General features: G+C 64.3%; 1 protein-coding gene and 1 long non-coding RNA gene across 4 annotated transcripts; one reads left to right on the top strand and one right to left on the bottom strand.

The window, feature by feature from the left end:
* Positions 1 to 869: 869 nt before the first annotated feature.
* On the top strand, positions 870 to 24,809 carry TNKS1BP1 (tankyrase 1 binding protein 1). 3 transcript variants are annotated; one of them, XM_070804270.1, is made up of 13 exons: positions 870 to 1,014; positions 2,797 to 3,013; positions 4,016 to 4,123; positions 5,183 to 5,813; positions 7,238 to 7,307; positions 11,447 to 13,120; positions 15,244 to 17,261; positions 21,797 to 22,139; positions 22,318 to 22,468; positions 22,575 to 22,702; positions 23,332 to 23,486; positions 23,707 to 23,779; positions 24,404 to 24,809. In XM_070804270.1, exons 3-12 carry the CDS (start codon positions 4,030 to 4,032, stop codon positions 23,765 to 23,767), a joined length of 5,325 nt encoding a protein of 1,774 aa, XP_070660371.1. In that variant the 5' UTR covers positions 870 to 1,014; positions 2,797 to 3,013; positions 4,016 to 4,029; the 3' UTR covers positions 23,768 to 23,779; positions 24,404 to 24,809. The 3 variants fall into 3 exon arrangements, with proteins under 3 accessions (XP_070660371.1, XP_070660372.1, XP_019830637.2); XM_070804271.1 differs by lacking the exon at positions 2,797 to 3,013 and having other exon boundaries at positions 908 to 1,014; XM_019975078.2 differs by lacking the exons at positions 870 to 1,014; positions 2,797 to 3,013 and adding an exon at positions 3,515 to 3,669.
* LOC139187394 (uncharacterized) lies at positions 1,967 to 2,713 on the bottom strand. The gene is made up of 2 exons (XR_011570958.1): positions 2,600 to 2,713; positions 1,967 to 2,523 (listed from the first exon to the last, which is right to left on the bottom strand). It is a non-coding gene; the product is annotated as an uncharacterized lncRNA (long non-coding RNA).
* Positions 24,810 to 25,396: the final 587 nt, after the last annotated feature.

Below are 25,396 nucleotides of genomic sequence, written 5' to 3'. Positions count from 1 at the left end.
AGTCTTTCGATAATGGAATCAGGATTGACCAATCTTCCCCGCAAATGCGGGGGGGGAATGGAAACTTGAGCCCGCAGAATTGGGGGGGAAGAGTGCTGTGTGTTGGGGTGGGGGTGGGGGTGTAGCCTGATAGGGGTTCGGGAAAGGGGTGGAGTATGTGTGAAGCCTTTCTTGTGGAGGAAAGGGGTATGCGCATTGTTAGGCGGGGAGGAATTTATGTTGGGCGGGGCAGGCATGCCTGCTAAGCCGCTGCAGTCGAGTCCGACCCTCTGCGGACTGCAGCCCGCCAGGCTCCTCTGTCCATGGGACTCTCCAGGCAGGGATGCTGGAGAGGGCTGCCGTGCCCCGCTCCAGGGGCCCTCCCTGACCAGGGATGTGCCACCTGGGAAGCGCGGGGGCAGGCGCCACAGGAGACGCGCGAGGGTCAGCGGTCATCCCCGCGGGCTGCAGACTGAGCCGGCGCGCGCGGAGAGCCCAGGGGCCGGCCTGTGGCTCTGGCCGGGGGAAACCTCTCCCGCGCGGGCCCCGCAAGGCGGCAGCCCGCCCACCGCCCGGGCCCGGGCCGCCTCCTCTCTAGGCCGCCGTCTCGGTGGCCTTCCGCCCCAGCGCCGAGTTGCGTCAGCTTCGCGGGGGTCCGAACCGGGGCGGACCCTCGTGGGCCGGGGGCGGCTTTATTTGCATGCGCCCCGGCGAACTAGGCGGCGCGCGGACACTGGCGAGGCGCCCCAAAACTCTCGAGGCGCCCGGGGGCGGGGCCCGGCGGGATGTGGGCGGGCAGGGGCGGGGCCCGGCGGCCCCCGGGGCGGGGCGGGGGCGGGGCCAAGCGCCCCTGGGGCGGGGATAGAGGCGGGCTAGGGGCGGGGATAAGGGCAGGGCCCGCCGGGCTGTGGGCGGGCCCAGGGCGGCCCCGCCCGGACTCCTCCAGGCTCGGTCCCGCGGCGGCGGCGGCGGTGGCTGAGACTCACGACGGGGTGCGGAGCGCGGGCCTGGCGGAGCCGGACCTTGGAGGAGAGCGTGAGTGCGCGGGGGCGGCTCCAGGGCGGGGGCGAGGTACGGGGGCGGTGGGCGCTCTTGCGTCGAGACCGCGGCCGAGATTGGGGGCGGGGGCGGTCACGAGGAAAGTTTGCACGGCCCGGGGGCCCGGGGGCTGGGGCGTGCGCGCAGGGGCGCAGGGCGCAGGGCCCTGAAGCGCGTGCCGGCCGAGCCCGGGAGGGGGGCCGAAGCTGCAGGCGGAGCCCGCGGCGGGCGGAGCCGGCGGAGGGACCCTAGCCCCCTTCTCCCCGACTGGGCCCCCGCCCCCGGCACGCCCCCGGCCGCCGTAGCCCGCCCCCGCCCGGCGCGCGTCCCCGGGCCCCCGTCTGTCCGTCCGCCGGCTGCGCCCCATCCCGCGCGCGGGGCCTTCGCCGCCCCCTCCTCCAGCCTGCCGTCCCCTCCCCCCGGCAGCCGCGGCCCCCTGTGCCCGGAGCTCCCCGCCGGGCCCCTCCAGACGGCCCCTCGCCCCGGGCTCTCTCGTCTCGCAGTTGGCCCTCCCTCCTGCGGCAGTGTCCTCTCCGGCCCCGGCCCCGGCTGGCGGGAGATCTCAGGGTCGGCGGAGGCGGCCCTGCCTGCGGCGAGGCTTCTTTGGGCCTCCGCCCCGGGGCAGGAGCCGCCTGGTGTCTCCCCTGTGCCCTCAGGGTCCAGCCGGTCTCTGGACTCTTAACGCATGGGGGATGCTCGGAGCCGCTGAGATTTTCACAGCTCTGCTCTCCGGCCCTGGTCACCCGGGTTCCCGCTGGGCGTCTGAGCTGCTGAGACCCCGTCCTCAGTTGGCGGGGGAGGGCGAGCTCTCCCTCTTGTGTGCTACAGCTCCCCGCCCGGCTGAGCCTCCAGGTGAAAGGGTTTTTCGGTTCTGGACCAGCTGGTCTCCATTTCTAACCACCCACACCACGTATCCCTGGTAATAACGTTCAAGGACAAGGAAACAGTCTTGCGTTTTTTTTTTAAATTTTATGTTTTCTGCCGCGTGCCCCTCCTCCACGCACACTCGGGCCGGCTGTGAATGTTACTCACCCACCCACAGTGCGCCTGCTGCACCGGACTTGGCTGACCGACTTGCACGGGCCTGGATGTCTCTTTCCCTCCTGCCTAGTCCCTCCTATCCTGGGAACAAGCTGGGGCAGGGTCAGAAGTGAGAGGTTTTCCCGGAAGTTGGGCACCTGAGGTCCCTTCTTTGGATCTGGTGCTGTCTTGCCAGACCAGCTGGAGTAGGTGACTCTGGGCAAGGCAGGGCTCCTTGCAGGTTGGAGAGGGTTGGGTTGTCCTCAGGGACCCCATGCATGCCAGGTGATAGGAAACATCGCTTTTCCTTTGGAACAGAGGGCCGCGGGGTCTATCAAGGAGGCAGGGCAGTGGTCATTCCGGGGGGCTCTTGAGGGTGGGATGGCGCTTCAGGATCCAGGATAGGACCTGAGGAGGTGGTGAAGTGTCTGAAGAACAGGTGACAAGACTGGGTTCTTCCGGAGACAAGGCATGGTCTGCGGTAGCCTGTGGTTGGGGGAGAGGACGAGATGGTTTCCAAGGGAAGCCTCCTAATAGGAGCTATCATTTAATGGCCACTTACTGGGTGCTGGGCACTGAGGTCAGCAGCTGCATGGATCATCTCATGTGAGCCTCTTTTTTTTTTCAGTTTTGGCCACACCTCCCAGCGTGTGGGACCTCAGTTCCTTGACCAGGGATCGAACGGGTGCCGCCTGCAGTGTGCGGTGGAAGCGAGGAGGCTTAACTGCTGTGTTGAGTCTCATTGTGTTCTTCCTACAGGGAAACAGGTTTAGACCAGTGAGGAAAGTGCCTAAGGTCACAGAGCTGGAAGGCAGGAGATCCACCCAGCATTTGAATCCTGGTGGAGCAGACCCGGAGCTCCAGTTACAGGTCGAGAGGAGGGGCACCCATTTGCTCTCGGCCATAGGCTTCTGTCACCTGGGTTAAAATCTCTTCCGCAGCCTCCCTCGAAAGCCCTCGGGTCAGGCCCAGGCTGGTGAGTGATGCCCAGGTAGCTGCTTCTGGTGGGCTGTGGACCCTCCCATGGTGATGGGCCCAGGAGGGGAGCCCTAGGGAGTTTTCCCCCCAAGCCACCCCGCCCCCCGGATGTTCTCTAGCCTGGTCTCATTCTCCCAGCCCCGGGCCTGGGCCGGCTCCTCCTTCCTCTTGGCGAGGCTCTGGAAATCCAGTGGGAGGCCATTGCTATGGCAACAGGACTAGGCCCTGACTTTACCTCATCAAATTCCGAGCCGAAGCCAAAGCGATTGAGAAATTAAAGGAAAAAAAAATGTATTCCAGATGTTTACTTTTTATTCCTTATTTTTCCGTGTTTGGATGAGACGGCTCTGGAGGAGGCGGGAGTCGGGGCAGGGACGTGCAGGGAGGAGGAGGACTGGGGGGGGGGGGGTGGCGGCCGGGAGGGAACCACTCCCAGCGGCAGGCCGGGGAGCGGGAAGGGGAGGCCCGAGGGGCAGGCGGGTGGCGGGGCGGGGCCCAGGTTGGGGAGGAGCGGGTTTTTCCCGTCTCCCGCGAGGTGATTCACCGGGAGACTTCAGGCTTGGCAGCCTTCTTTCCCCGGCCCTCAGTCGATCCCGCGAGCGGGGGCCCCCTGACCCAAGGAGTGTGTGTGTTGGGGGGAGTGCCTTGGGAGTGGTAAGTGGGGTGCCCTGGACAGCTGGCTGGAGGAGGGAGCAGGGGGCGGCTCCTCGGACCTGCAGGACTTCAGGGTTAGGAGACGGACTTGGAGAGCCGACGAGGGGTGGGGGGGCGGCAGAGGGGAGGACGTGGCCGCCGGGGACCTCCCGTGACCTCCCCCAGCCCCCCTCCTGAAGCGCCCGCTTCCTGTCCCGCACCGGCCGCCAGACGTCGGCCGCCAGAAGTCGGAGACTCCCTCTCCAAGCGCGCTGCCAGCGCCCAGCTCTCTGGCCATCTCTCTGCTCTCCCTCTTTTCCTGGGTCTTCCGCCGCCCCCAGCTCACCCCTCTGCCCCCCACTCCCAGGTCTGCCGCATGTGATGCAAGTGTCTGCTCCCAGGGAAGGCGCAGCCATGGCCTCCCCAGCGCCCCGCGGGCCGGACGAGGAGCTGGTATCCACTGGGTCCGAGCGAGGTACCTGTGGGTGCGAGGTGGAGCGGGCTGGCTGGAAAGGGGGCCAGAGGCCCGAACCCCTGTTCGGTGTTGGGGGCCAGTGGGTGAAGGCTGACCCTGTTGGGGAGGGAGGGAGGAGTCTGAGGACAAGCGGGATGAGCCTGAGAGGTCCTGCACTCTGGTGGAGACCCTTCGGAACTGTCTGAGATCACAGCTCTCCAGCAGAGAACATGCTAACCTTGGAGAGGATGTAGATCAACCAACTTGTTTGACAGAGGAGGAAACTGAGGCCTGGGGGTGGGGGATGGGGAAGGGTATGCACCTATGGGCTTGAACCCAGGCCTCCTGGCTCCCTGTCTAGACGCCTTTCTTGCACTGAGTGGAATGAGTGGGTGATAAAATATCCTATTAGCAGGGCTGTGGCCATGAGTAATTCAAGGTCTTTTATTTGGCATTGAAATGCCTTATATAGAAGGTATGTTTCTGGTCTTTTTTTTCCCTTCTGTAGCAGATTTCCTTCTGTTTGGCTTAGGTCAATAGTGAGTTTGCGTTCCTGGTCACACAGCGGATGGTGGTGGGGAGGTGGCCTGGGTGTGCCCCGGAGGAGGGGGGCAGCAGGGTGGCAGGGTAGGGAAGCTGAGCTGGGAGAACGAGTTTGCTGTGGATGTAGTTTAGCAGAGTGGCATGCTCGAGGGAAGGACCAGACTGGGGGAGATGGTGGGCTGACTGCCTGGTGTGGGCAGGCAGGTGTTCGTTTATTAGCTCGTTTGCTCATCTGGTCATTCACTTGGTAAGAATGTGTGTTAGGTGTAAAGTGGGTACAGTGAGAAATAGCTGCCAGCTGGGCCCTTAAATGGCTTTTCACTTGTAAGGGTGACTGGCTAGACATTTTGGGAATTTGGAGATGAGGGAAAATGTTTCTGGGATGTGTTTGGAAAATCCAGGAAGCCTTCATGGAAGTGGTGACATTTGACTTGTACCTGGAAGGGTGTAGGAACATTCTGAGTCCATAGGGTGGGAGGTGAAGTTCTGCCTCCTGTTCTTCTGACATTGGCTCAACCAGCCCTTTCCTTTTGGTAGGTGACCCTCGGGCCAAACCCCCTGTCAAGCCCAAACCCCGAGCCCTGCCTGCCAAGCCAGCCCTGCCTGCCAAGCCCAGCCTGCTGGTGCCCATTGGGCCTCGGCCTCCCCGGGGTCCTCTGGCCGAATTGCCTTCTGCCCGGAAGATGAACATGCTGGCGGGACCCCAGCCCTACGGCGGCAACAAGCGGCCCCTTCCGTTTGCGCCAAGGTCTGCGGCCGAGGCCCTGGCTGGGGGAGAAGCCACCCGGGAGCCTGGGAGAGAGGAGCCTGGGAAAGAAGAGACGCCCCCCTTGACCCCTCCGGCCCGATGTGCCGCCCCCGGGGGCGTGCGCAAGGCACCCCTTCCCTTCCGCCCAGCCTCGGAGCGCTTCGCTGCACCCACCGTGGAGGAGATCCTGGCCAAGATGGACCAGCCCAGGAAGGAGGGCCCGGCTAGCCCCGACCGCCTCTGGGGCTCCCGCCTCACCTTCAACCACGACGGCAGCTCCAGATACGGTCCCAGGAGCTACGGCGTGGCCCCAGGCCCCAGGGACGACGCTGGGACCCTCTCCAAGGAATGGTCCCAGGAGGGGCCCGCGGGGTCTCCTGCCGACTGCCCTGAGGAGCCCAGCAAGACCCCCGAGCAGAGGTGAGGGGTTGGGGGCTGTGTGTCTGGTTGCAGCCAGCCTGGAGGACAGGGTGGGTAGTCTCCTGTGAGATGGTGATCTTCCCTTGGAGGTTAGTTGTGTTGCGTGCGTGCGGGCCAACCCTGGACAGAGTCACGGACCATTCCCCCCCCGCAGACCGAGTTAGTGTGTGCTTTATTCTGTAGTCGTCCTCTGTACAGAGTCCATGTGTTTGTAGGAGAACTCAGATGTATAGCGTGGAAGTTTATTTTCAGTGCTTTTTTCATACTGAGAGCCAAACGCTGCCTCACTTAATCCACAGCCATCCTGTGTAGTGAAGGGAATATTAGGCCCATTTTAGAGATGAGGAAACTGAGGCTCAAAAGTGACTTCCCCTGGTCCCTTAGCAAGTGACAGACAGAGCTGGGGTTAGAATTAGGGCCTCTCTGATTCCAGTGTGTGCTCTTAACTGCTGGCCCATCCTGTGGGGGCAGCGGTGTGCCAGGTGCTGGGGGGTGTGTGGGTGTGTGTGTATGTGTGTGGCACAGCCTGGCCGTGAAGAGAAGTCTGACGGGAGAGGAAAGCAGTGAACGCCCCTTGACGCCAGGCCAGTGGGTGTGAGCGCAAAGGCCGCACAGCTGGGTTGGAGACCGTTGCGTGTGGCATCCCCTTTCCCAGAGCCGGTGCCAGCGTGTCCTGGGGCTCCTGACCTGGACGTGTCCCTGGGCCCCGGGGAGGAGGCTTGAGGGTCCCAGCTGCCTGGAATACCCTCAGGGCAGGGAGTGCCAGCTTGGGCCAGTTGCCCCCCAGGCCCCGTAGCTCTCTGGCCCCGCTGACACCGCTCCTGCTGCGGAGAAGGCCCTGCTGAGGTCTGAGCCGAGCTGGAGGCCCAGAGCCTCGCTCGCGTTGCCTGCCAGCCTCTCCTGGGAGTGTGGGCGTCTGAGGCCTCCTGTCCCCCCTGGGCTCCCAGGGGGCCCGCCCTGTCCAGGCTGGGTTCCGCTCTCCTTCTCTTTTGCTCCCAGCCTGGCTTGAAAGGAGCAACCTCGACCTTGCAAAATCCCTCTGGTTGTCTTCCTCCCCCTGCAGTTCTCCAGAAGCGTTGGCTGGGGAGGGGCCAGCTGCCCTGGCCCAGAGAACCTTAACCCCTCAAGGGCTCTGGGGCTTGGTGGTCTTACTAGGAGCCCCGAGGGCTCTGGGGCCCCGCAAGCTCTTCCCAGAGGGGTTAGGGGGAGCTTACCCCGTGACATGCAGGTGGGACACACCCGCTGCCTCTGGGGTGCTCTCTCTTGGAGCCACCAGGGTCTTTGTCCCCTGGGAGGACGTGCCCTGGCGGGGTGCATGTCGGGTTCTGTTCCGGTCATCGGGTAGACCCCTGATCACCTTCCTTCTCCACCAGCCTCAGGCTTCTCTGATCTGTGCCTCCGTCTCCCTTCTTTCTCCCTTACAGGAAATCCCCCTCGGACCTGACCTTCAACGGGGACCTGGCCCAGCCGGCCGTGTCTGAGCCCACGACCGACGTGAGTTCCCCACCCGACGACGCAGTCTCTGAGCTGGAAGGGTCTCGTTTGTGCCTCTCCCACCGCCCTCAGTTTAGCTGGGGAAACAGAGGCTGTGGAGAAGGTTTACGTGACTTGCCCCAGGACTTATATTTCTCAACTTCCAGGCCACCCTGGCTAAGTGTGGCTGAGGCCCTGAGGCTCCTACAGTGTCCAGGATGACTGCCCTGGACGGCCTATTGTCTGCTGGGCAACCTCGGGGGGGGCGGGGGGATTGACTGACGTAACCCCGGTCATAACTCTGGCCCAGTAGGCCCCTCAGGTCCCACGCAAGAGGTGCGCATGCCAGGGCTTGAGGTGCCAAATAACTTGCCCAGGGGCTAAAGGCAGGATTTGAGTCCAGCACGGTCCCTGGCCAGGTCTGCTCTCTTGCAGAAGAGGGGAAGTAACGTTTCACAGGGGTCTCCTGTTACAGCCCCTCTGCTCACGGTGTGCTCAGGGCGGACAGTCTGCGTTCCTGAGTAAATGACGCGAAGGGTGGTCTGTCTTGCTCCAAGAGCCCTTGCTAGCTGGAGGCTGTCCTGTCCGGCAGGGAGAGAGACATGAGTGTGTGCATTTGTCCAAACGTATTTATCGAGCATCCACTGTGATCCCGGTGCTGCGGAGACAGCCACGAGCAAAGTATCCATAGTCCCCCTGCTCCCAGGGAAGCGTGTGTCCGTTGCTCAGTCGTGTCTGACTCTTTGCGACCCCGTGGACTGTAGCCCACCAGGCTCTTCTGTCCATGGAGTTCTCTGGGCAGGCATATCGGAGCGGGTAGCCGTTCCCTTCTCTCGGGGAGCTTCCTGACCCAGGGATCGAACCCAGGTCTTCTGCCTTCTAGGCAGATTCTTTACTGTCTGAGCCAGGAGGGAAGCCCTTGCTCCCGCTGAACGCGCCTTCTAATGCAGGGAGGCAGACTCCAACACCGGGAGCCCTGTGAACCGGCAGACAGGTAGAGCGTCAGACAGGCCCCCGGGATACCTACCTGCACGGGTCCCGGGGCGAGGGTGACGGGCATTTCTTGCCAGGAAACGGGGGATGGGGTGAGCTCTTGGATGTTTGGGGAACAGCCTTTTTGGCAGAGGGAGCTGCAGCTACAAAGGACGTGGGCTCCACCCAGGAGGAGACTGGGGTGTCTGGGTCACAGAGACAGCAGAGCTGGGTGGCGATGGGCCACTCGGGGGAGCGCTGGCTTGCAGGAGGGAAAGAGGCTATTGAGGGGCTGGAGGAGAGGCATGACCTTGCTCCATTTGCAAGGAGTCTCCCTGCCCAAGATCTTGGCCAGGGGCCAAGGGCAGCGGCAGGGGCCAGTCAGGGGGCTCTTGGGGTCACCCCGGTGAGAGACGACGGTGCTGTGGATCCTGGAGGCAGTCCCTGGGGGAGACGGTGGGCGGGGGGGCCTCTGGTGTGAAGGTGGAGGGAACGGGACTTGCAGGCAGGCTGATCTGCCGGGAGTGAGTGGAGAGTGAAGGGTGCCACTGGGGGTCTGTGGCCCAAGTGGTCGGGAGGTTACCCTTTACAGAGAAGGGGACCAGAGGAGCTTGCTTCTGGATCTGTTGAGTTGGAGACGCCTCGTCCAGCGGGGTCTGAGGGGGTCAGTGGGGTGTTTGAGTCCGGAGCTGCAGGGACGTGAGGTGTGGGAGGGAGACAGAGGCCTGGCAGAGGAGCCCAGGAGACGCAGGAAGGAGCGGAGGTGAGGGAGGGAACCCTGCTGGTGTGGAGCACAGGAGCTGCCCGGGCTGGGGGAGGCACTGGAGCGGGTGGTCAAGGGGCGCCCCTGAGAATTGGGGGTTGCAAGGGGGTTCTTGGCTGCACTTGGCTAGAGTGGCAGGGTGGCAAAGTGAAGAAGGGAGCCCGTTTGGAGGGGGCTCAGCGGAGGCTGGGCCCAAGGCGTTGAGGTAAGAGGTGCTGAACGCAGAGCCCGGGTTTAAGGAAAGGGGTGTAGCTGGAGGGATGGGAGGGGTGGACAGCAGCATGTGTGTGTTTTTTTTAAGCCAGAAGAAATGAGAGCAGTTTGTGTGCTGATGGAAACGGTCCAGTAGAGAAGGAAAAAAATCTGTGATGCTGGACACAGAAAGGAGGGCTTGGCCTGAGCTCTGAGCAGGGACGGCTCTCGTGCTGGCGGCGGGGTGTGGGGTGCCTGGGTGGGGGTCTCTGAGTCCTCGGGGAGGGATAGCAAGGCCCTCAGCCTGGAGAGCCTGGGTGGAGGCGGGGAGGTTTGAGGACGGACTGGACAGGATGGGAAAGCTGGGAGGTGGGGGTGCGTGGAAGGGGGATGTCGCGGGATTGCTAGGTGTTCGGGGCCCAGCTGAGCCCAGGGCAGCTGCGGCTGCAGGGAACCCACCATCCCAGCACCTACCGTCTCAGCGGCGGGCTTGTCTCCAGCTTCCCCGGTGCAGCCTGGAGCTGGGGCAGAGCTGTATTGTATCAGGTTAAACTGGGGTGAGGGAGGGAATACAGGGAGCTGTGTGAACACAGGGGTGGAGGAGAGAGGGGAGTCGAGTCGGGATGGGGAGAAGGGAGGAGACTGAGTGACCGCGTTTCTCAGACGGGCGGAGGGGAGGGAGAGGGCACTGGATGGACGGGGATGGACATGGGTCAGCAGGTCACCTAGATGTGACGCTCTGGGAGGCTCTGGCTGAGGACCAGGTCTAGGGTGGACCCTCAGAGAGGTGGCTTCCAGGGAAGTCGAGGAGAGGAGGTCAGGGAGCGGAGCCAGGACGCTGGATGGGTCAGTCGTGGGGCTTCGGGAACCCCTGTGAGCTCTTTACCAGGGGTAGCGCTCGGGAGAGTGGTGGTGGTCCTGGAGCTCTGCTCTGGGGGCAGAGGGGTCTTGAGGGGTCTGTCCTGGGCTCTTGGAGGAGGGTTCCTGGGGGGCGTGGTTTAAGGGCACAGGCTCTAAATTAACCTGATTTGCAGAGACTGTGCAGGCTGGAAGGATCGGAGGGTGGCCTTGATGCGGAAGCAGGGCGCCCCCCTGCCCAGGCCCAGGGGTCAGGTGGTGATGGGGCAGACGACCCCCCATGGGAGAAGGCGGGGGGTGTGACCTCTGGGGAGGGCAGAGGTCAGATAGAGCAAGACTCAGGTCACGGCCTGGGGCAGGCCCATGCAGGGGTGAAGGGGGGCCAAATGCTGGGGGTCCCAGGGTCCCAGAGTGTCCGTTCTTCCCTGTGCTGTTCACGGCAGCCGGGTGTGCAGATCTTGCTCAATCTTCTCCTGACCGCGACGTGGACATTGTTGGCCTGGCCCTGGGGTGCAGGTGGGGACGCGGGGGGTCGGGGAGACCCTGCGTGGGAAGGTGTCCAGCTGGCGGGGGAGGTGCCAGTGTCTCCTACCAGCGCTTTCATGGCCCCCGGGGCTTCTGGCCTGAATCCCGGATCCCGCTGCCCCTCAGGCGGAGCTGGGACCATGGATGCTCAGAGCAGGGGGTGTGAGTTGCTCCCGGAAACTGGTCTGAAGCTGCGCTGGGCCTGGTGGAGTCCCACCCTGAGGCCGCACACCCAGACAGCCAGACTCTCTACTTTTCCTTTTGCCTTTCCTTTACAAAGCCAGTTTTAAAACCATGTATTTTATTTGTTTATGTACTCGGCTGCACTGGGTCACACGGGATCTTTGATCTTTACTGTAGCTCACGTGATCTCCAGTTGTGGCATGCACACTTTTAGTTTCCACACTTGGGATATAGTTCCCTGGCCAGGGATCGAACCCGGGACCCCCCACACTGGGAGCGTGGAATCTTAGCCCCTGGGCCACCAGGGAAGCGCACAAAGCCAGTGTTCTTGACTCGTGAACCTTGGACCCTTAGGAACTCCTCACATGAGCTTTGGGCTTGGGGGATGCAGGTGGGCGTGGTCTGAGCGATCCCCTGGGAATAGAGCGCTGTGCATTTCGTGGGGGGAGGGCCACGCGGGAGGGGTCTGGGACCCTAGCAGTCTCGGACGCCTGAGGTCATTCTGGAGCTTCTATCGGTTGTCCTGGGGGGCTGTCCCCCCGAGCCCCGGTTCCCCCCGTGGAGTGAGAGTGTCAGGCAGCCCGCCGCTGACCTGGGGTCTCTTGGGGGTAGGCAGGGGCCTCCCCAAGCCGGCGGAGCAGTGACAGCTACTGACTTTGTCTTGCAGGTTCTCAAGGTTCCCTGGGTGACCTTGGAGAATGGAGGCGCCCCTGGCCCGGGTCTCCCTGCTGAAGCCTTGGGTTCGGGCCCCGAGTCTCCTCGCTTTGACTCCCTCCAGCGGGGCTCTCCCCCCCAACCCCACCGTCCAGAGGCCCAGAGGCCTGCTGCTCCTGGGCCTCCCTCCCTGCCCGCTGAGACCCTGGGCTCCCCAGCTGCGGGCCCCCCCGAGGAAGGCTTCCACCACCCACCCGCGAGCTCAGCCGTGGCAGCCTCGGAGGCCCCCAGACCCGGCAGCCCCCCGGTGCGGGAGCTCGCGGTGCACCCCAGCCCCGAGCGGTCCCCAGCCACAGCACCCCAGCCCCTGATGGCAGCGGGTGAGCTGCCAGACGTGCCTCGGACGTTTGCATCCGGGGACGGGGCGGCCCCGGGGGATGAGGACTGCCCTGCCGGCGGCCTGGCCCAGCGGCGGTTTTCTGAAGGCGTGCTGCGGCCTCCCGGCCCAGACCAAGAGCAGCTGGGGGGCTCGCTGGCCACCCTGCCCCAGGCCCCGGGGGGCCTGTCCGCCCTGGACCACCCCTTGGGGAGCGGGACTGAGTCCAGCTGGAGCTTGTCTCAGTCCTTTGAATGGACCTTCCCCACGCGGCCTGCAGGCCTTGGGGTGTGGCGGCTGGACTCCCCACCGCCCTCCCCCATCACCGAGGCCGCGGAGGCTGCAGAGGCCGCAGAGGCTGGAAACGGGGCCGTGTCCGCCCGTGAGGAGGCCGGAAACTGGGCTGCGTCCACCTGCGAGGAGGCCGGAGGTGAGGCTGCAGAGGCCAGAGATGGGGCCGCGTCCACCCGGGAGGAGCCTGGAGGCGGGGCTGCATCCCCCCGGGAGGAGGCCGGAGGCTGGGCCACATCCACCAGGGAGGAGCCCGGAGATGGGGCTGCGTATGCCCGCGAGGAGGCCGGAGGAGGGGCCGCGTTCACCTGCGAGGACCCCGGAGACTGGGCTGCGTCAGCCTGTGAGGAGGCTGGAAGTGGGGCTGTGGAGGCTGCGGAGGTCAGAGACAGGGCCGCGTCCACCAGGGAGGAGGCCGGAGGCGGGGCCACGTCCATCCACGAGGAGGCTGGGGACTGGCCCTCGTCTACCCGGGAGGAAGGCGTGTCTCAGCGAGGGTCAGGGGCCCCGTCGGCTGCAGAGGGACCAGGAAGACCTGCTTCTCGGGGGCCGGGGGACGACCCGAGCTTTTCCCCGAGCCCGATGGGCAGTGGGGCGGACTGTCCTCTGGAGTCCTCACCAACAGCAGGGCACCCACCTGCACCAGCCTTGCCGCAGGTGGAGACACACGGGGAACGGGAGCCCCCTCCGCCCACCCGGGAGGCCGCCCTGCGCGTCCTGGAGCCGGTCCTGGGGCAGGAGCAGCCAGCGCCCCCAGACCAGCCCTGCGTCCTGTTCGTCGACGCCCCCGAGCCTGGGCAGGCGCTGTCTGCCGAGGAGGACCCCGTGGCCCTGGCCCTGGCCGAGACCACCCGATCCAGGACAGCTGTTCAAGATCCCTGCCGGGCATCCCCCGAGCCCGCGGGGCCCGAGAGTGGCTCCCAGTGGCTGGATGACCTGCTGGCCTCGCCCCCGCCCAGCACACGGCGCAGCACCCCGTCTGAGCTGAAGGGCGCTCCGCCCCCCAGCGCCTGCTCCGAGGTGAGGGGGGCCCTGGGCGGGGTTTGGAACGGAAGTCAAGGGGCTTTGGGGGCCTCTTGTTTCAACACGGATGCCTTGTGTTGAGAGTTTGGGATCCAGCCGTGAGCAGGCACCTCTGCCCCCGCCCCTGCCCTGGAGGTCCTTACCGTCTGCTCAGCTGGCGGAGCAGAGAGTGTGGGCTGCTGCTTAGAGTCTAGTCTGAGTCCGCATCTGACCCCGGCTTCCACCAGCTGAGTGGTCTCGGGAACGTACCCAGACGTCCAAGCTTCAGAGCCCTTTCGCAACGATGACATTTGCCTCATAGACTTAGGGGCTTCCCTTGTGGCACTGCTAGTTAAAAATCTGCCTGCCAGTGTGGGAGACAGAGGTTCAATCCCTGGGTCGGGAAGATCCCCTGGAGGAGGGCATGGCAACCCACTCCAGTACTCTTGTCTGGAAAATTCCGTGGATGGAGGAGCCTGGCAGGCTGCAGTCCGTGCGGCCGCAGAGTCGGACAGGACTGAGCGACCGAGGACACTTAGGCTCGTGTTGTGGGCAAGACAGAAGTGGAAAGCGCTGGATGCCGGGCTTGGCACCCTTGAGCATTCGGTCCGTGAGGACTGGTGGTTTCATGAAGGGCACCAACAGAGCCAGTTAGACGTGCGTCCTGGACCCAGACGGCCGAGTTGCTGTCTTGGCCCTGTTCCTGGCCCAAGTGTGAGCTGGAACACGTGACTTTCCTGCCCGCACCTCAGTTTCTGCGTCTGTAAAATGGGGAGAATGGTGCTGGGCTCTACCTCGCAGGGTGATGGCTGCAGTGCCTGTGAAGTACTCAGACTATCGCCCATCACAAGTGCTTGGGAGTGTTGGATCTTGCGAGTGTTCTTACTGTGAAGTTCAGATTTGCTTTCGTAGAGGCCCAGAGGAGGCGGAGCCTTGTGCAAGGGTTACCCAGGAAGCTGGCAGCCGGGCTAGGGCCAGAGCACCGATTCCAGGGCCAGTGCCCTTTCTCCTACCGGGCTGCCCAGTAGTCTCAGGGATGGGATCCAGGTGGCGATAGAAACGTACTTTTAGGGGCGGGGCTGGGAGGAGGGAGGAGCCGGGGGCCTCTGGGCGGGGCCTGGGGGACGAGCAGGAAGGAGTTAAGGCCGCTGGCCTCGCGCGGTAGGTGTGTCCGTCCCGGGATGCGGTGACTCAACTGGCTCCCGGGCGGGGCCGCTGAGAGCTGCAGCTGCTGTACAGGGAGGGGGACCAGGGCTGTTGGACAGGTCCGGGCGGGCGAGGGGAGCGGCCCAGCCCCGTCCCGGCACTCGCCGCGCCCAGTGGGCCCCGGGGCGGGCGGGGACCGGAGGCCGGGACCATGGCCGGGCCTGGGGACCGGGAGCCCAGCGTGTCGGTCCTGGAGAAGCTGCTGGCCAACGCCGCGCTGCGGGACGAGGCCGGCCGGCTCCGCAGCCCCGAGCCCAGGGCTCCCCCGTCCGCACGAGTGAGTCAGGGAGTTCCGGACGGGGTGGGAAGCCCGGAGCCCTGGTTGGGTCTTCTCCCTGAACCAGAGGAGGCCGTCCCTTTGGGGCTGGCGGTGAGGACCCAGAGACCTTCGCAGGGCGGCCGCTGGCAGGAGGGAGCTTCCCTTGGGGTCAGGGCTGGGGGTTCACGCTGGCTGGAAGGGTGAAGGGTGTCCTGGGGAGCTTGCCTTGGAAAGGGGCGGCTGTGGAGGGGCGCAGGGTCTTGAGCGCTCCTCGCTGAGGGCATGCCCGCCCCCACGGCCCCGGATAGACCCCTCTGCCAGGCAGCCCTGCTCCTGGCGTTTCGCCAGGTGTTGCCCAAGGGCAGTAAACAGGACTTCGGGATTTACCGCCGAGGCCCCAGGGGGTGCTGGGACCTCTGCTGAGCCTTCGGCTTCAGTGATTCCATTTAACTCTCTCGTACTACCCCCTGCCGTAGTAACTGACCTCACTGAACGATGGGGACCCCGGGGACCCAGAGTGCTTAAGTGATTTGCCCAAGGTCACACAGCCCGCATCCAAACCCAGGCTCTCCGAAGCCAGAGTTGGGCCCTAGGCAGCGCTGACTCTCGCTCCGGACCGATTGCCACCCTGACTAATTTTAAGTCCCGTTTGTGTCTCTCTCTCTCTTATTCCCAGGGACTCCTCGGCTGGGCCCAGAAAGACCTGCAGAGTGAATTTGGAATTGCAGGAGGCCCACATCCTGGCGGTTTCCGGCCTTCCACCTGGTCCCAGGATGCTTCTCGGGACTACAGCCTGGGAGTTGCAAGCCCTCGAGGGGACCCAGGCCTCGGAGAGAGGGACTGGGCCAGCGAGTGTGGGCATGGAGTTGGGGAGGGGGGCCCTGGGGAATGGGCTGGCAGGTGTGCCCTCGACTGTGAGGAGGGCGAGGTCGGCGGCCAAGACGGCCGTGGAGCAGGGGCCCCAGGGGGCCTCGGCACCCAGGACCGGGCGATCGGGAAGCCTAGCGCTCCGCAAAGCCACGAGGTGGACCTTCAGCACTGGGAGTTCGGGAAGAGGGATTCCCAGGGCACCTACTCCAGCCGGGACGCAGAGCTCCAGGACCAGGAGTTTGGGAAGAGGGATTCCCAGGGCACCTACTCCAGCCGGGATGCAGAGCTCCAGGACCAGGAGTTCGGGAAGAGGGATTCTCTGGGAACCTACAGCGGTCGGGACGCAAGCCTTCAGGACTGGGACTTTGGGAAGAGAGATGCCTTGGGCGCCTACGCGAGCCGGGATGAAGAAGGGCAGGGTCCGGAATCAGGGCAGAAGGACCCACTCGGTAGGTACAGCAGCAACCAGGACGCAGGGCAGCAGGACCCGGGGTTCAGAAGGAGCGACTTCGGCAGGAGCGCCTGGGTGCCGGACTACAGCGGCGGCCTCACTCGGGACTTCGGAGCCAGAGCCCTGAGCGCCGGGTTCAGCCTCGAGGAGGCCCAGCGGCAGGACACGGAGTTTGAGAAGAAGACCCCGGGCCGAGTGAGCCCCGGGGTGGCTGGCAGGGACGCGGGCTGGCCCGAGACCACTGAGGCGGGGAGCGTGTTCTCTGCCAGCGGCTCCCAGCTGCAGGACGGGGATCCGGGGCAGAGGGACCCAGGCGGCTGGCAAGGCGGCGCTGACTCCCGGGAGGTTGGGGGCCCGCAGGCGGGGGGCGCCCGGAGCCCAGGGGAAGCTGACAGGGAGGGGGCAGAGCGGGGCTGGGCCGGAGACTTCGGCCTTGGTGTGGGCGCCCAGCCAGAGTTGGCCTTCGGCCCGGGCCAGCGGGGTTGGGGCAGTGGCTTCTGCGCGGAGGCCGCGGAGCAGAGCCCCCAGTTTGGGATAATCGGTGACGACAGGGCGGGTGGGGCCAGCTTGAGCACTTGTGGCCAGCTGGGAGGCGGCCCCTTCCTGCCCCCTGAGGGGGCCGTGGGCTGGACTGACCAGCTGGGCCTCTGGAACCTGGAGGTGTCCAGCTGTGTGCGTGCTGGCAGCTCCAGCGAAGCCAGGGAGGATGGCGTGGGACAGACCGGCTGGGCAGACCACGCGGGCGTGACCGATGCAGGGCTAGTCCGCCGTTCGCAGAGTGGAGGGGCGGAGGCCCCCGGGAGGCTCGGAGTCGGGGACCAGGACTGGCCTTCCGAGGTTGGAGGCTCCAGCCAGACCAGAGAGGGTGGCGTGGGGCAGACTGACTGGTCAGGCGCGGAGGCGGGAGAGTTCCTTAAATCGAGGGAGCGCGGAGTGGGTCAGGCAGACTGGACGCCTGAGCCGAGAGACCGAGAGCTTGGGCCTGGTGGGGTGGACTGGGGCGACAGTCTAGGCCTGAGGCATCTGGAGGTGCCCTGTGAGCTAGACTCGGAGACTTCTCAGGGGCCGCAGGGTCGCAGGCTGGACCAGGTGGACTGGGCCCAGGACTCGGAGCTCCGGAACGTGGAGCTCCCGGCTGAAGCCAGGGAGTGTGGCGTGGGGGACGTCAGCCAGCCCCTGGAACCAGGTGTGGGGAATGATGACCTCTCAGCCCTCGGCTTGGAGGCCCGAGGCTCCTCGGAGGCCAGGGAGCTCGGGGTCGGCGAGATGAGTGGGCCGGATGCCGAGGACGGAGACCCCTTCCTGCCGCTCGTTGTCATCTGCCCGGAGGAGGACGGATCCGGGCTTCAGGAGTCCCCGGCCTTCGGACCCAGGTAAGGGAGCCACACCCCAGGGTCGGAGGGCGTGACAGCCCCCTGGAAACGGCCCCCTTTCTGCCTGGGGTGGAAGCTGCTCTTCCACCAAAACGTGTAGTATTCAGAGAACTGCGATGGTTCGGAGTGTGAATTTTTCTTTATTTACTTCTTAAATTGAGCACTGACACACACACAGGTGAGTTTCTTTTTTTGAAGCGATGACTGTGGTGGTTGAGGTGGGGTTTTTGCAGCATGACTGTGTGTGTGCTGGAGGAAGCACCCTGTGCGGGATGGTTTCTGGCTTCGGATGCTGCCGGCTTGGGGGGCGAGGCCTGGCATGATCCTGGGCTGGGCAGGTCCAGCGTGGAGCGGGCGGTGGCGCTCATGTCTGCCAGAGGGGAGGACCTCTGTGCTTCTTGCCTGCCCTGTCTTAAGGCTCCCAAGGGCAAGGCTTCCCTGGTGGTCCTGTGTTTAGGACTCTGCGCTTTGACTGCTTGTGGGCCCGAGTTCAGTCCCTGGTCAGTCGGGGGACTGAGATCCTGCACGTGGACCGTGCAGCACGGCCAATAAATAAAAAACAGCCACACCAGCAGAGAATAAACCCTGGTTCAAAAGGGAACCTGAAGGACACTGGGACCTGGTATCTGGCCCGGTGACCTTTTGGCCTCCACACCCAGGGTGGCTGAAAAAGAACTTTCCAAAAAAAACACACAGTTTTATGAGTCAACCGTAGTCTGACTCTGAAATTTTTCTATTGTAAAACCAACTGGGGCGATGTCTCACCCCACTTAAGGGTGCTTAAAAGGCATCATGTTTGTTTTGCCGTCACTTCTGTTGAGATCGGGTTTAATTCTCTTGACTTGAGTCGCAGGTCTGACCTTTGCCAGATCTGGGTGGAGGGGGGTGCGTCTCACGTGTTGTGAAGAGGAGACAGGAGGGGGTGCTGGGTGGAAGCTGTGTTCGCAGTGGAGGAGGGGGTGCTGGTAGCTGGGGGGCTGGAGGTACCAGGAAGGCTCTAGAGGGGACTTGGGTGTCTGAGGTGTCGGGAGAGGCATTGGGGGCTGAGGACAGGGCGGGGGAGGGGAAGGGGAGGTGGGCAGAGCCTGGGGCCAGGGTGAGGCCCTGGGGGGCATTCTGGGCTCGGCTGCTGCGGGGAGCTGGAGGGGCACTGGCTGGGGCAAAGCCTGCAGGGACGGGCGTAAGTGACCGGACCTCTGTGAGCTGTCACTTTCCGGGTGCGGGGAGAGCGTAGGCCGCCCGAGGTTGCCCCCGAGTCCTCTTCCCAGGATGCTCAGAACTCCACCATCCCGCACACCTCCCCTCTGTGATCTTCACACCTGCCCTGTGAAGCAGGAAAGGGTTTTTTTTTATCACCTCCAATTTGCAGGCCGAGTGGTATGACCCACTTAAGGTCACTGAGTCAGCAGTGCCACTTTCCGACTTCTGGGTCTTAAATGCCTTCAAGGCTTTTGGACTTGCAGGCAGTGGGACCCACCGCCCTCCACGTGTTTCTGAAGGTGGGGAGTGGGGAGAGAGTCTCCCCTGTTAAGGATGGAGAGAGAACTTTCCAAAAGTTCTGGCTAGGGGACTGGGTTGGGGAAGGGGCAGGGTTCTGGCAGAGAAGCTCAGCTGTGTGACCTCTGGCCTCCGTCGCACCTTGAAAACGCCCAGCTTTTTGGGCCGTGTTGTACATTTGGCAAACACCGTGTACTCAGTGGACATACGGCGGACTTAGAAAGTAGGGCTCTCAGCACCAAAAATACAGCAGTAATGGAGACCTGTTTACCTTTCTCCAGGGCAGTGTTTCTCGAGCTTATTTGATTAATATCCACAGGACTGGCGTTCTAAGCTTCTGACTCGGGGAAATTCTACACTCGGGAAAGTTGCTCTCTGGAGGAAGCTTTGTAGGTTCTCCCGGTAACGAAAAGTCCTCGAGGACAGCTCAGAGCCCCTGGCTTTGGGCCCGTCCGCCAGGTTTGGGGCCTGGTTCTGCCACCACCTCCATGAGCCTGGGCAGGGCCCGTCTCTGCTCTGGCTTCCCGCCTGTGACGAGTGGGCATCATTGACTCCCAGCACCCCTGGGGGCCTTTGGGCTGGGGGTCCGTGTGCAGGGAGTGTCAGAGCTGCAGACACGTGGTCAGCCCTGGCCAGGTGCTCACTGCCAGTATTGACACCTGCTTGGCAGATGTAGACAGTTGTGGGGCCTTGGGGGACGTTTCTGGCTGTCGTCCTGCGTGGGACGGAGGCCCCCCGGCTGGTGGCCATTGGCTGGACTGCTGTCCGAACAGTTGGGCGAGAGCGGCATGGGCATTCGGCGTGTCCCTCCCGTGTCTTGGGCTCCTTGTCCTGAGGGGAGAAGCACTCCTGGGCCCCCCGAGAGCTGCTGCACTGCCCCCTCTCCTGCCCCAGCCCCCAGGCCCCGGGATACAGCAGCCTCCCAGCCACCTGGGGGGGTCTTCGTGGGCTGGGAGAGGACCTTCATGGGTTTCTGAGGGCTGGCCCCCTCGTTCTGTGAGCAGGGGAAGCAGCCCCAGAGAGGCAGCTCGGCTTTCTCAAGGGCCCACAGCTTGTGAACGCTGCTCCTTGGCATTCCCTCGGGCCCCTGCATGTGGTTGGCATTCTCTTCCTGTCTCTCTGGGGTCAAGGTCAGCTGCTGCTCGTATATACACATCTTTCCAGCTTCAGTCCCGACCGCTCTCATTTTGGGTCTTGGAGCCTTGAGCACAAGGAAACGAGTCTGTTACACGTGGACCTCCGTGTTTGTCCCTGGAATGGTCCTGGGGATGGTGTTGGATCAAGTCCTGGCCCTCGGGATCCTCAGAGTCCTGACGGGCAAGGGGCAGAGCTGGTGTCAGTTGAGACGAGCCCTCACTCTGGGCACCTGGTACAGACAGTGGGGCGGGATGTGTGCTCCCCCCACCCCTCTGCAGGGCCTCCCCCAAGGCCCACGGGCTGCGGGTGTGCCGGGTCCCCTCTGGCGTGGATGTCTTCGCCCACCCATCTGCAGGTCCACAGCCCCTTGGCCCCGGCCTGCCCCCAGCCTCCCCTCTGCCCCCAGCCTCCCCTCTACCTCACCTGGAAAGGCTGGTGGGCGCAGCTGCCCGGGGAGGCTACCTCTCCCTCCCTCCCTCCAGGGACCTCCTGTGTCAGCAGCCTGGGGAAGGACAGACTGACACGTGCTCCCCTGCTCTCCCTGCTTCTGGCCTGGCACTGACTCACCTGCTTCACGCTCTTCCCCTCCAGCCCGGGATCCTAGCTTCCAGGCCCTGCCCGCCTTCCCCACGCCCGTGTGCATGGGGTGTGTGTGAGAGCTGTGTGTGTCTGTGTGTGTCTGAGGTGTGGCTCTGTGGTGCTTCTCTGTCACTCCCACGCCGTGTGCAGTGTGTGTGTACACTGTGTGCAGGGTATGTGTGTGTGTGTGTCTCGGGTGTGGCTCTGCGGTGCTTGTGTGTGTGTGTGTGCGTGTCTGTGTGTTGGCTGTGGCTCTGTGGTGCTTGTGCCGGTGTGTGGAAGGAGTGACCGGTGAACGGTGCCCACCTCCCGCAGGAGACGGGCCGTGTGTGTGTGCAGGTGTGTCTGTCTCAGGGGCAGGCAGGCAGCTGGGCCACACACCCGCTCCCCGGTGCAGAGCGTGAGCTGCTGAGCATGCCTTGCGTGCCGGATGGCACGGGTCCTGTCTCGAGGGCGCAGCGAGCAGAAGACGCAGTTCAGGGACAAGGTGGCATCCCTGCCCACTGGCAGACGTCAGCTCTGTCCCAGGCCCTGGCCCCCGTGGGGATGAAGGTGGCTGTGTCCCCGAGTTGCTTGCTGATGGGCTGTGGGGACAGAGCACCTGGATTTGCAGTGGGGCTGGCAGCTCGCGCCCAGGGTGTGCAGGGCGGGGGAGTGGGCCCGGGGGCCCCCCAGGGGGAATCCAGGCTGACTGAGAGCGCGGGGGTGCCTGCCGGGCAGAAGCAGCTTGTCCAGGCGCGCCATCGGGTACACGTCGGGTACGCGGCCGTCCGCAAGGCCCGTGTGTTCAGAGGCATGCGCAGAGAGGGCTGAGCTGGAGGGCCAGGGCTGAGAGGCCGGCTCGGCAGGCGGACCGCATCCCGGGAGGATCCACAGCATTGGCAGCGGTAGGATCGCGTTGGTGGGCACGCCCACCGCGCTGCTCTGTGCGAGATATTCAGTCTCACTCCGCGCCTGCAGAGACTCTGTACTTAGAAGACCCTAAGGCTCTTGGGGTCCCCCGCGCGCGGCTCTGTGCAAGGTGTTCAGAGCCTCACTCTCTGCCACCGGTGACCCCGTAGTTAGCAGACCCCTTGGGGGTGAAGGGACTCCCCCATCGTCTCAGGAAACAGGGAGCCTGGCATTTGAACACGCCGGGCTGGCCCAGCTCGCTCCCTGCGTGCAGTCCATGGGGAGGCGTGGACGGGCCGCAGGAAAACAGGCCGAGAAAGGCGCTCTGCGGGTAGGGGTGGGGGGCGGGTGTGGGGATGGGGGGGTGGGGGGAGGGGTGTGGGCGGGCCCCGCGGCCCCGCATGACCTCAGTCTCTGCTCTGTCCCCGCAGCCCTGGTGATCACCCGGCCCGCTCCCCACCCACGGGCTCCCAAGGCCAGCCGGGTGAGAGGCTGGCTGCCCACAGCCCCGAGGCCACGGCCCCGCGGGAGTCGGCATCTCTGGGGTCCAGGGCCCCGTCGGAGGAGGAAGGGGCCGCAGCAGGTGCGGACCGAGTGGATCCCCGGGAGCCCGGCCAGGACCCCCTGCCTTCCTGGAGGCCACAGCCGGACGGGGAGGCCAGCTGGACAGACGCGGTCCACAGCACCCGGGATGCCACAGGGGCCAGTCAGGGCGAGCAGACCCCGCAGGGGTCGCTGACCAGCACCCCCAGCCAGGATTTCTCCTTCATCGAGGTCAGTGGGTGGGCTCCTTTCGGGGTGGGGGTAGAAGGGGGTGTGTAGGTGCTGTAGCTCGGGTCTCACCCCAGGACCTCCCTCTTGGCGGGGCGGTCTCAGCCCGAGGGGGCGGGAAGCTGGGATGAGGCAGCTCTGCGAAGGTCATGGCAGTGGTCTGTACCCCCATCCCCCACAGGACACCGAGATCCTCGACAGCGCCATGTACCGGAGCCGTGCCAACCTGGGGCGCAAGCGTGGGCACCGCGCCCCGGCCATCCGGCCCGGGGGCACGCTGGGCCTGTCGGAGGCTGCAGCGTCGGACGCAAGGCTGTTCCAAGACTCCACGGGTAGGGTCGGGCTGTCCTGTCGACCTCCATGTCGCTGTCCTGTGGGCGGTGGGCGGGGGGTCTGGGGTTGCCGCCCCGTGCTGAGCCCCTGCCCGGGCCCTTGCAGAGCCACGGGCTTCACAGACGCCGTCCTCGGACGAGGAGGTGGTCGAGGAGCCTCAGAACCGCCGGACACGGGTGACCAAGGGTCTGAAAGTCAGCCTGTTCCCTGGCCTGAGCCCGTCGGCCCTGAAGGTACCCTCTGGCCGTACCGCCCCCTGGCGTCCAGCCTGCCCTCCGTCCGTTTGTCTGTCGGTCTAAGCCCCGAAACCCTGTCCGTCCTCTGTGCCTGCTGTGCTCGTGGTGGGCGCGAGGCGGGATGGAGGGAAGAACACAGAGGGTCTGGGTCCCAGAACCCCACGGGCTGGCAGGGCGACAGCGGCGCAGCGGGGTGGAGGTTCAGGCGTCCCTGGGGGTACGGCAGGGGTGAGCCGCACAGAGGGAGGTGGGAGGCTGGGTGCGGGACTCGGGGAGGCCTCCGGTCACAGCTTCGAGGCACTAGCAGGCGTGTAGTGTTTGCGGTGGGGAGATGTTGCAGGCAGAGGGCGCAGGGAGTGCAGACCCTGGGGGCGTCCCTGCTGGCTCCGTCCAGCCCACTCGGGCTAGATTCAGGTCAGCAGTGTCTCCCTGAGGGCCTGTGGGGTGGCAGGCACAGCCTGCCCTTGGGGAAGGTCATCGCTAAGCAACTTCCCCTCCCCGGGGTAAGAGGGCTGTGGAGGGCATTCAGGCCTGGGCCAGGGACGCCACGCCCTGGGGAGAAGGCCTGGCCCTCCCTGCCCACGCCGGCCCCGCTGACGTCCGTCTGTGCTCCGGCTTCCTCTCAGGCCAAGCTGCGCTCGCGGAACCGCTCGGCTGACGAGGGGGAGCCCTCAGAAGGCAAGGCGGGCCAGAAGGAGTCGATGCAGCGCTCCAAGTCCTGCAAGGTCCCCGGGCTGGGCAAGCCCCACGCGCTCCCGCCCAAGCCAGACAAGTCCTCAGGGTAGGTGATCTGCGTGCCAGGAACTACCCATCTCGGCCTTAAGAGGAAAACCCTGCTTTACAGGGAGACAGAGGCTTGGAGAGGGTATCATGCTGCGGGTCGGCACTCTTCAGCTGGTGCCAGGGTGCTGGTCTCTGCGGCCAAGCCTGACGCCACCCCTCTTGGCCAGGGGCGGGGGGCGTTTCTGACTCCCTTCCGACTTCTGCTCCCTGCCCTGTAGGTCAGAAGGATCATCACCCAACTGGCTGCAAGCCCTGAAATTGAAGAAGAAGAAGGTCTAAGAAGTCGTTGAGGTGCGGGCAGGAGCTAGGCTTGGCCTGTCTAGGGTTGGGGGCTGGTTCAGGGCTGCTGGGGCCCCTTCCCCAGAGGCCTCCGGAGGCCCCAGACCTGCTTTTATGGCCCTCATCTGCGAGGCTGGAGGAGGGATAGGCTAGCCACTCCAGTATTCTTAGGCTTCCCTGGTGGCTCAGCTGATAAAGAATTGCCTGCAATTGGGAGACCTGGGTTCCATCCCTGGGTTGGGAAGACCTCCTGGAAGGAAATGGCTACCCACTCTAGTATTCTTGCCTGGAGAATCCCGTGGACAGAGGAGCCTGGCGGGCTGCAGTCCATAGGATCGCAAAGAGTCGGATACAACTGAGCCACTAACACTCCGAGGCTGGGAGCAGACGCTAAGGCCAAGCTCCAGAGTCCTGGGTCCCTCGGCTTGGGGACGTCCACCCCGCCTTCCTCCTAGGGCTCAAGGATGCTGGCCTGCCCTTCTGGTCTGGCACCCCTGGGGGGCACTCACTAGGCTGGAGGTCCCCAGCAGGGCCTTCCTCATGCTGGGCCTCGCAGAGGGGCGCCTGGGCAGGGAGGTGAAATGTTCCCTCTGCCCCCCTGTCCCCATCCAACCTCTTCTCTTCCCTCTGTTGCAGGTCCTTCCCATCTGGCAGTCTCAGGCAGTGCCCGTCCCTGTGGGGTCCCTGGCGGGGAGACGGCTGAGCCTCCCCGGCCACAGCCCCTGCCCGTGCGCCTCTGGGGCGTTGGGGGAGGCCCCGATATGCACTTTGTATCAGCGTCCCAGCTCCCCTGCACCGCCCCTCCCCGCCGGTCTTCCACGCGTTGGTCCCTCGTCCCGCCTCCCTCTCTGCTTCCTCTTGCAGCCCCCCTTGGGTTTTCTTTTGATACCAGTTTATAGCCTTTTTTATAAAAGCCTTTGATTTTTGTAACGGGCGGAGCCCAGCCCCATCCTACGTCTCCCTCCGCCCTGCCAGGGGCCCCACAGAAACCAATAACGTTTTGCCACTTGAAACAATAAAGTTTTTTGGGAATTGGTGCTGCCCCGGTTGTGGTGTGTGGTTGTGGTGTGTCCCCATTGGAGGCCAAACCCGGGAGGTGCCAGCTCTCGCCCTGCCCAGCTTGGAGCCTGCACTGACACCCAGCCTGTCTCTTCCCTAGCACTCCCTGGGCTCAGGGACCTGGAGGAGGATGTCTTGGTTACAGTAGGCTGATTCCTGATTCGGACAAACCCCAAATCTACATAGCTTAACACACAAAGGTTTCTTTTCCAATCATAGTCCCATCTGGGGTGGGTTAACTGTCAAATTACATTAATAGCCCTCACACTCCCTAAAGATAAATACCAAAAGGTTTAAGAACCTCCGGTGGATGGGATGATTTCCCAGTTCAGCTTTGGTTTAGGTAATTCTGTTTGGCCTCCGTCCTCCCTGGAGGCTCAGATGGTAAAGAATCCGCCTGCAATGCAGGAGGCCTGGGTTCCTTCCATCCCTGGGTCGGGAAGATCCCCTGGAGGAGGGCTGTGAACCTCACAGTCATGCAGAACCCAGGCCCCTTCCCTGTTGTGGCTCAGCCATGGTCAGGGGCCCCAGAGTCTCTGTAGCATCCAGTGGAGACGGGTCGATCCTTTG

This window comes from Bos indicus, chromosome 15 (assembly GCF_029378745.1).
Source record: "Bos indicus isolate NIAB-ARS_2022 breed Sahiwal x Tharparkar chromosome 15, NIAB-ARS_B.indTharparkar_mat_pri_1.0, whole genome shotgun sequence".
Taxonomy (NCBI): Eukaryota; Metazoa; Chordata; class Mammalia; order Artiodactyla; family Bovidae; genus Bos; species Bos indicus.
This window is presented reverse-complemented; position numbering and strand designations above follow the sequence as displayed.

Coding starts and splice junctions, on each gene's coding strand:
- TNKS1BP1 (XM_070804270.1), top strand. CDS start 4,030: ATGCAAGTGTCTGCTCCCAGGGAAGGCGCAGCCATGGCCTCCCCAGCG. Junction 13,121..15,243: donor CCCCCAGCGCCTGCTCCGAG/GTGAGGGGGGCC, acceptor TCTTATTCCCAG/GGACTCCTCGGCTGGGCCCA. Junction 23,487..23,706: donor AAGCCAGACAAGTCCTCAGG/GTAGGTGATCTG, acceptor CCTGCCCTGTAG/GTCAGAAGGATCATCACCCA.